Source organism: Palaemon carinicauda, chromosome 25 (assembly GCF_036898095.1).
Source record: "Palaemon carinicauda isolate YSFRI2023 chromosome 25, ASM3689809v2, whole genome shotgun sequence".
NCBI classification, from domain to species: domain Eukaryota; kingdom Metazoa; phylum Arthropoda; class Malacostraca; order Decapoda; family Palaemonidae; genus Palaemon; species Palaemon carinicauda.
In genome coordinates, this window is record NC_090749.1 from 102603456 (window position 1) to 102612886 (window position 9431).

General features: G+C 39.2%; 1 protein-coding gene across 1 annotated transcript; it reads right to left on the reverse strand.

Moving 5' to 3' along the window:
• Nucleotides 1-772: 772 nt before the first annotated feature.
• Nucleotides 773-3739, reverse strand: LOC137619305 (large ribosomal subunit protein eL28-like). Its single transcript, XM_068349466.1, has 4 exons — nt 3586-3739; nt 2837-2965; nt 1046-1159; nt 773-910 (listed from the first exon to the last, which is right to left on the reverse strand). Exons 1-4 carry the CDS (start codon nt 3670-3672, stop codon nt 800-802), a joined length of 441 nt encoding a protein of 146 aa, XP_068205567.1. The 5' UTR covers nt 3673-3739; the 3' UTR covers nt 773-799.
• Between the last annotated feature and the right edge of the window lie 5692 nt (nt 3740-9431).

Here is a 9431-nt window from a genome sequence, read left to right on the forward strand (position 1 = left end):
TAGGGAGATGGCGTCCCTTCTCGATCCCATTTATTAAAAAAAAAGTTCATACCACAGTATTGCTCGTGTCAAATTTTCTTCCCGTAGAGCGCCCACTGGTTCTCGGGCAAAGACTCGCACTCCGGACACGTGGCGGACGGGGCACACACACTACCCCTACACGAAGATCACAAGGTATGGGGATCAACCTCCGGCTTAGAGAGGAACGCATCACAAGATTTACCGGCATTAGGCCCGGGCAACGACGTGGATGCTCCATAACCGTACACCAAATCACCAAGCAACACAAGAACACAGGGGAAAGAGGTGGGTAAAAGGATATAAGGTAAACGTTGAACACGTGGGGACACAAAGGGTCGCACGGGATGTGAGAGAGCGGCGGGATGTTAATCACGCCGCAACCAGAAACTTACTGGTGACCGAGACCTGGCCACGCGCTCTCGCTGACCCGGGTCGCCTTAAGGCGCGTATTCATCCGCCACAGAGGGACCCACTAGGGAAAACGGAGATAGGGGAAACTACAGAAAATTCTGGTTGGTTGGGAGGAGAATCCCAGATACTCCTAAGAAAGTAGTTCGAAGTAAGTACTCTGTGTTGGAACAAATTACAATTAGAGAAATACAGTGACCCAACAATATCTAAACACCATGGAATTATTAGTTAGCTGAGCTTCATAAAACTGAAAAGCTTTAATAAAGTATACCACATCTAAAGAAGTCTTAAAATACCCTCCCCAATAATCAAGATCTGAAGGTGAAGTATAACGCAAAACTTTACTTATTTTCTTTATTCAAAAACTTTACTCAGTCTTCTTGACAGCGGCCTTGACGCCACGGGGCCTGCGGCGGATCTTCTTGAAGGGCTGGGCGCGCTGGGAGCGGAAGATGGCGGAGGCACGGCGAAGAGCGGCCTAGAATGACACCAGCAGATGATTTAGTTACGAGCAGCGGCAATACCGTTAGTAATGTTCGTAACAACTTACGAATAAAAAAATGGATTTTAGACAGTTATAATTTCTTATATACACTAAAATGCAGATACACACCATTTTCAAATCCTTTCTGTAGTGGTTCGCCTGGATGAATCTCCTGATGGAGTGGAGGGCGCGACGAGGGCCAGACTTGATTGTGGTCTTAATGGTGCTCTTGGCAGGTTTGGACTGAAAGGAGTTAGAATAATTAGATATTGGACATCTAGTAATAAATTGATCTAAAACTTTTCTACTAAATTATCAAGAATAACCATACGCTGAAACTGAGCATAGAATAAATACTATTAAATACAATCTGTTCTAAAATTACAGAATTAATAGGTTCCTCCACTAAACTTGAGTCGAATATTGTTAACCCCTTTACCCCCAGGCTATTTGGAACTTTCCAACCCTTAACCCCCAGGCCTTTTTTTCCTTTTCAAGCACAATTTGCAGTATATTTTTTTTAAAATTGCTCTAACAGCCTTAATTTTCATCATAGAGGGGTCAGGTTGGTCTCATTCTCATGGAAAATGCATGAAGTTTCTCAAAGTTATCAAAAATATGCAAAAAAAAAAAAAAATGTAAACAGCAAGGACGTACTGGTACGTCTTGGGGGTAAAGGGACGAGTTTTATTAAAGGGTACAAGGGTTAAATTTTGGACTAAGGTAGGCATCTCCTACCTCTCATGCCTAAGATTTTCATCTGCAAAAGTCAACTAATAGTCAATTTTCATATTGCAAATATAATTTTGTTAACTGCATTATAATAGTTTAATTAGATATTGGACACCTAATAATAAATCTATCTAAAACTTGTACTTAATTATCAAGAATAACCATACGGCAAAATTTACCACGGACCAGATACAGCAAAATTTACCACGGACCAGATACAATGTTGTACAGAAAGTCCCCACCTTACAAACTCAATAGGTTCCACGAAGATGTTCGTCAGTGAAATATGTCAAATATTTGACTAATGTAGGCATCGAACTCTCATGCCTACATTTTTCAGTTGCAGTAGTCAACAAATACTCACGTTTCATACTGTAAATGTAATTTTGCTAACTGTATTAAATCTAAATAATTTAAATACAGTACTGCACTGTATTTCATCAAGAACTTTTGATACAATATCCGAGATTTTTTATTTCAATTGGGTTTGTTTGCATCTCCAAAACTTTTGTAAGTTGAAGACCTATAATTACTTCCGAATGAAATTCAGGTACATTATTGTGTACAGTAACAATCAAAGCGGTTTACCCCAGTATTTAAGGAAGCAAAGTTCCAGTAAAAATAAAGACTGTATGAAGCATAGCTTCCCCAAAGACTCAGACTGTAACAATTTATACTAGTAAAGTTTACTTGGTGCATATTAGCACAGAAAATAGCAAGGCTATGAAACACTAACTTTGTTTACAACCTGGCCCTGCTGCTGCCTCCGATGCCTTAGATGACCGCGGAGGTAGCAGCAGTAGGGGATTCAGCATTATGAAGCTTCATCTGTGGTGGATAATGTGGGAGGGTGGGCTGTGGCACCCTAGCAGTACCAGCTGAACTCGGTTGAGTCCCTTGTTAGGCTGGGAGGAACGTAGAGAGTAGAGGTCCCCTTTTTTGTTTTGTTTCTTTTGTTGATGTCGGCTACCCCCCAAAATTGGGGGAAGTGCCTTGGTATATGTATATGTATTATAATGTGCAACCTGGCTTAATATATTTACCTTCCATTGACAAATATGCGTATGAACTTTCTATATAAGCAAGTAATAAGAAAGAGTTTACTGGCCATACAACGACCTAGAAAATCCCCGGGCACTAAAAAAGGGACGAGTTTTTCCACGGATCAGAGAGCCCCAAAAGACGTACCTGGTACTTCTTGGCCTTGAAGCTCAGCACGATGCCCTTGCCACCGGAAGCTGGCTCAATTCCCAGCATCTTTTTGTGGATCATGCCGTTGTAGCGGGGGCTGTTGACGTTCTTCAGGTTCATGGGTTCCTGAAATTAACGCAAAACTTTAATATTGTGCATAGAGGAATTATAAAATATATAGAGGAATGAAAAAATATATAAAAGACGGATTTCAAGTTTCAAGAGGAATGAAGAAATATATAAGAGAGATTTCAAGTTTCAAGAGGAATGAAAAAATATATAAAAGACAGATTTCAAATGCCAAGAGGAATGAAAAAAATATATAAAACAGATTTCAAATGCCAAGAGGAATGAAAAAAATATATAAAAATATAAAACAGATTTCAAGTTTCAAGAATGAAAAAATATATAAGACAGATTTCAAGTGCCAAGAGGAATGAAAAAATACATATAAGGGAAGGCATTTCATAAAATACAATATCACTTTCACGAAATACTGTATACTAAAGGTCAGTCATTTAAATACGTAAAAAGCCAGCCGTTCAAATACAGTACATTCAATAGAAGCAGATTAATAAAATACATTATAAACTAGCCTAAATCACCCTAGGCCGGCAATTCCATGATATGCATAAAATAGTGCCATTTTATAAAATATTTGTCAACTACTTCATAAAATTCAGAAACGGCAGCTGTTCTAAGACAAAATGGCTAAACTCAAATTAGCTTCTGCGACTCGCACTCACCGTGGAGAACGGTTTCTTGACGTTCCTCTTCTTGGCGAGGTACGCATGGTTGTTGCGGATTACTAACCAACACAGGTCAGCACTCATCTTGGCCTGAAACAAAAAAGAAGTTATTAATCATCAGCATAATACATTCAATACAACATTCACAGCCACGTACTTAAAGGAAGGGGAATAGCGAGAATTTAACCTGTGAGCAGAACGAGCCTCAACGATACAAAAACCAAATGAACTATATGATTTATTACAAATAAAATGACACCAAATTACTGGTGCTCGTGCGGCTTCGAACTCGAACTATGACCCCTTCTGAGGACTTACAAAACTTGGCCCAATTGGTAACGTCTCTGCCTGGCGTTTGCCAGACGAAGGTTCGAGCCCCGATCAGACTCTTTAGTTCCTTCAGTGTCTGAAACCTTACCATCCTTATGAAATAAGGTTGGGGGGTATGAGAAAGCCTATAGGTGTGTTGAGTCATCAGCAGTCATTGCCTGGCCCTCCCTAGTCCTAGCTTGGTTGCTGATCATATATATGGTCAGTCTCTAGGACCTTGTCCTGCTTGCTAAGACAATGCTACTGTCCCTTGCCTCTGCCATTCATGAGCGACCTATAAACTGATAGTATACCTCGGATACTGTATCAAAAATTCATAATTAAATACTGTAATGTATTATAGCAAATACAGTATTATATACTGTACTTTTATGTAGTAAGCAAGACGACATATTCAATATGCTGAAAACCGTGGACACGGGAGTTAGGTAAAGCTAACCCTAGGCCGAAATTTAACACCATTTGTCCTAAAAACAACTAAGAACCAACCAAATTTGTGAGATGCAGACTTCCAGAACAGGAACGCACCGAGCTTAATCCATTTATTTAGTACTGGAAAAAAAATGTTCGCAAGATCTTTCTCCTGGAAAGGATTAAACAAAATCATCGAAGTACAGTACTAGATCATTACTATCAGTTGGTTTAAAACTTCAATTTCATACAATGTTTCAATTGATTTTTTGTTTCCTTTACCTTGGACCATCAAAATCTACTTGTATACGCCTCGGTCGCTTACCAAACGGCAATTTACTGTCTACCTACACTGTAATTAGACCCAATTTTAATCACGACTACAAATCAAGGGATTCAGAATTGCCTTTACAAAGTCCTGTTTGTCACTATGATAGCTGTGACAGTAAAGATCAAGATAAACACAAAAATATCAAATACAGTAAAGCATTACTGTAACATCGTTTAAGTTAATATTCAATAAGATATTTTCCATAATTCATATATAATAGGTGTATACATATATTTTTATTACTACGCCACAGGTACCTTAAAAATACTTTCAATTGTTCATTACTTCTCTTGTAGATTACTCCCTCTTGTTTTCCTCACTGGGCTACTTTTCCGTGTTGCAGCCCTTGGGCTCATAGCATCCTACTTCTCCGACTAAGGTTGTAATTTTGGTTATAACAATAATAAACATCAATTCCCTCAGCACATTTTACTCAGCTCATGATACTTAATCATCAGAGATCTTATAAGATGAGCTAAATTTTGAGACAATGTCCTGACAGTAACCGATTTGCACGACAAAGTCTTCGCATTCCAAAACCTTTCCTTGACTGACCAAGATGGATATAGAAAAGTAGTATCAATACAAGTTAGACAATTTAAAAGTAATAATACATTACTGCTTGTATTCTTTGCTGCTACTTACTACCCTGTACCTTCAGCATCAATGATACAAGGGTTTGGGGGGAGCCTATAGGTCAGTCTGCCGAGTCACCAGCAGCCATTGCCTGGCGCTGCCTAATCCTAGCTTAAGTGGAGGGGCTTGGGCACTGATATGTATACAGTACATGGTCAGATTCGAGGGCATCGTCCTGCGAAGGCGCCGTCACTGTCCCCTGCCTCTGCCATTCATGAGTGGCCTTTAAACCTGCATAGATTGGTCTTGGAAGCAATTTGTGCTCGTACTGGTACCGTACTTGAAAGGCTCTAGACGGTATTGTACTTGTACTTTGAGGATAAGCCTTTGCGACGGCTCCTCTATTCTTTTCATGGTATTGTCGTTTGTCACTTGATGTCTTGTTCTATTTTTTTTTCTTATTTTCCACAGTTCTTGGATAAGATTTTTTCCGCTTTCTATTTCTTTTTTTTATCACAATTCTAGAAACAAAGAATGTCCGCTATTATTTCACGTTCATTTTCAAAAAATGGTTGATGTAATGGTGTGCAGTTATTTCTTGTTTCCTTGTACATCTCGCAGTGTAATACTTGCACGTTGTACAGACCTTTATTGGGCCTTCTGCTGAGTGTAAAAGCATTTAAGTCAAGAAAGTTACACACATGATGAAAGTAATACTTGACTAATGCGATATGAATTTCCTACACTTGCTTGTTTACTACTGCATATATTTACAGTACGGTATATTTAAAGATGTATTTTAATAATGTTACTGTGCTTGAAATATTTTCTTTAAATTGTTCAATACTTCCCTTGCTCGTTTACTTCCTATCGTCACAGGGCTATTTCTCCCTATTGGAGTCTTGGGGTTATAGCGCCCTGCTTTTCCAACTAGGGTTGTAGCTTAGTCTGTAATAATAATAATAATAGATGACTCGGCCCCTCACCAAGTCAGACATGGTCACTAAGGTGATTCGAATATGCAGTAAAACCCTAAGCTCTAAGAAGGTGTGAGAAGTCATGTCTCAATAAGCTCCCTTTCTTTATAACAAAATACTGTTTCCGATGAATGACGTCTCTTAACTTACTCTAATATGCCTGAAACAGCTATCTTTCTTTCAATAGGATTGTTGTACTGTTAAGCATATGCTCAGTGGCCTCACCTTAACCCAATGTAGGGCTTATCCGTGTTGGACAGGCTACCTCAAAATCTCTTTCTTAGTCTTACAAAAATCCTCAACATTTAAAAGTACGACTTCCTGACAACTATCGACCAAGAGCAAATAGTAAATTTGGTGAAAGGGCTTTCAGCTACTGTGCGCCTAGAAATTATAATAAACTGCCAACTGAAATGAAGGACCTAAAGGGAGCAATTGAATTTAAGAAGAAACTAAAGACATTACTTTTCACAAGATCATATGATTTGGAAGATGCTACAATCAAAGAATTGTATAAGTTCTAATGAAAATGTTTCCTTAGATGATTAATATGGACCCGCCCGAGAAGTAGTTCACTCGACTTCAGTGGAGGGTTGGATTTAAACCCAAAACAAGTGAACATAACATCTACGTAGACTTTTCAAACAAAAAATGCCCTATATCTGGCACGATTGCAAGTGTGTTCCAGATCATTTGTAGTTTATGGGGATGATCCTGGTTAGTAATTATAATGTAGATAAATATCTACTGTAATAATATACCTAATGGAGAAAATGTATTTATGGGTACTTTGAACTCTTCTGATGCCATAGAGAATTTTTCCTCAATCCTTTTAGGTTTTATTCTAAAGGGGCTTTGTATATCAGTGGTCAGTTCCTCACATGCGCAAATAAAACGGACATCTACTAACCTAAACTCCTCCAACAACCTAACCTACAAGCCTTACACACTTACCTAACGGAGGAGCTAACGCCTCTTGCTATCCCTCATAGTCGTATTCTCAGTCAGCCGCCATCATAAATACAAAATATTACCTTAGCATTCGATCTTTTAAGAAATCATATACAAATCTCCTGTTATCTGGGTATTAAGCTTTGGGAGCCTCTGCCGTTTATGGGGACAGCCCTTTGACCGGCCGAAAATCGAGGTAAAAAAGTCCGAAATCGGCTCTTTTTTACGGGAATGATTTGTTAAATAATGTAGATTGACGGGACAGTATTAAATTGTAAAACCGAATGTTTCTTGAAATCGAGTAAAAAAAAGTCCGAAATCGCCTCTTTTTACGGGAATGATTACATGACGTGTCCTTAAAAACTACAAACTTAACAAAGGGGTAAATATGTAGATTGACGGGACAGTATTAAATTGTAAAACCAGTATTAAATTGTAAAACCGAAGGTTTCTTAGACTGGGATGACACGGGCTCTATCTATCGGGAAAGTTGGAAACTAAGTAGGAAAATCTGCTCTTTTTCGCGGGAATGATCACGGAATGAAATATTAAATTCACTGGTTTTGTAAATGCTTGTCCCAACAATCTACATACTAGGAACCCTCTGGTCATGGATGTCGGAAATGTGCGAGAAAAATGGACAACTAACCCAAAATTCCCCTCCTAACCTGACCTACAAGCCATGTCCTTACCTTCATCGTGAACTAAACACTGTTGCTAACATACAAACCCCACAAACCAAACCTAACCAATCCTAGTAGTTCCCAGGTCACTACCCCTACCCGGGGGCAAGCCCCCGGACCCCCTTCGTAAGTCTCTCTCCTACAGAAAAGAAGTTCCATGTCCTTACCTTCATCGTGAACTAAACGGGGGGGCTGACGCCCCCTGCGACCCCCCAAACACTGTTGCTAACATACAAACCCCACAAACCAAACCTAACCAATCCTAGTAGTTCCCAGGTCGCTACCCCTACCCGGGGGCAAGCCCCCGGACCCCCTTCGTAAGTCTCTCTCCTACAGAAAAGAAGCTTTGGGCAGCACTCAAAATTATATCTTATCCACATGATCATATTATAGGTTACTCAGGCTTACCTTAAATTTCGTAGTCGCTAAAACCACATCAGGGCCACATCACCTGTTTTACACTTTTTACATGTACCTCTAAAATCCCTTAAGAGGCCTTCTCGAAATAAATAGTGAAAGAATTCGGGGGTAACACGAGTGAAATCACGTAGATGTATATATCTGAGGGTGTTAATTGCATCAATCTGATCAATACGGGAGATAAACTCGAAAATATCACTCACAGAGAAACTATACGGAACAGGTCTATCCATCACGGCGGTTAGAGTTGGAAAGGGTCGGCTGTAGGTCAATCTCGGGTCATGGGGGGGATTAAAAATTTGAAATCACGCGGCCCACGAAAGGGTTAGTTCGGTTGCTTTGTTTGACACTGGCTTTATCTGACGAAATATCTTAACTAGATGCTGGATAACCTAACCTTTGTTTGTATATAAAACAAAATAGGGGGTGTCTGCCGTTTATGGGGACAGGGATATCTTTCTTATTACTAGCCAAATCGTATTTCATTATGGGGTTGATGTTCTTTACAATTTTCTAACATACCATAATATGATGTTAATTTATCGTTTTGACTAATAACACAATTTACCTTTACCACTGCAATATTTTTTAAGTTCATCATGGTCCGTACGCAAGTCACGGGTAGCTCCTGCTTAGTTTCCAACTTTTCCGATAGACAGAGCCCGTGTCATCCCAGTCTAAGAAACGTTCGGTTTTACAAATTAATACTGTCCCGTCGATCTACATATTTACCCCTTATTTAAGTATGTAGTTTATAAGGACACGTCATGTTTAGTGACATTTGATACTGCTGGGATATTTATCATGAAATGTTATGTTAGAAAAAGGCCATTACAATGCGTCGTACGCTGAAGCCACGGCCAACTTACTCGGTCGTAAAATTTCCCGCAATCATTGTTTCCTGCCTGATTATAATAACACCCGTTTGGCGGCGCTCGATTCGCATATCAGCTGGTCGCGCAAGCATGAACAGTTTTCGATGTTCGTACGTATGTTTTCGCTAATTTCAACAATTTTCATTTTAATCTCTTGTTAAGATTGTTATTTCTTTCGAAATCGTCCCAAAATTATGCCGAATACTATTTTGTTTTATATACAAACAAAGGTTAGGTTATCCAGCATCTAGTTAAGATATTTCGTCAGATAAAGCCAGTGTCAAACAAA

What these genes read in the sequence shown, in the direction of transcription:
- LOC137619305 (XM_068349466.1), bottom strand. Translation starts at nt 3,672, where the DNA reads ATGAGTGCTGACCTGTGTTGGTTAGTAATCCGCAACAACCATGCGTAC. An exon ending in TCAAGAAACCGTTCTCCACG is followed by an intron (nt 2,966 to 3,585) that starts GTGAGTGCGAGT and finishes CGTTAATTTCAG; the next exon opens with GAACCCATGAACCTGAAGAA. An exon ending in ACAGAAAGGATTTGAAAATG is followed by an intron (nt 911 to 1,045) that starts GTGTGTATCTGC and finishes GTGTCATTCTAG; the next exon opens with GCCGCTCTTCGCCGTGCCTC.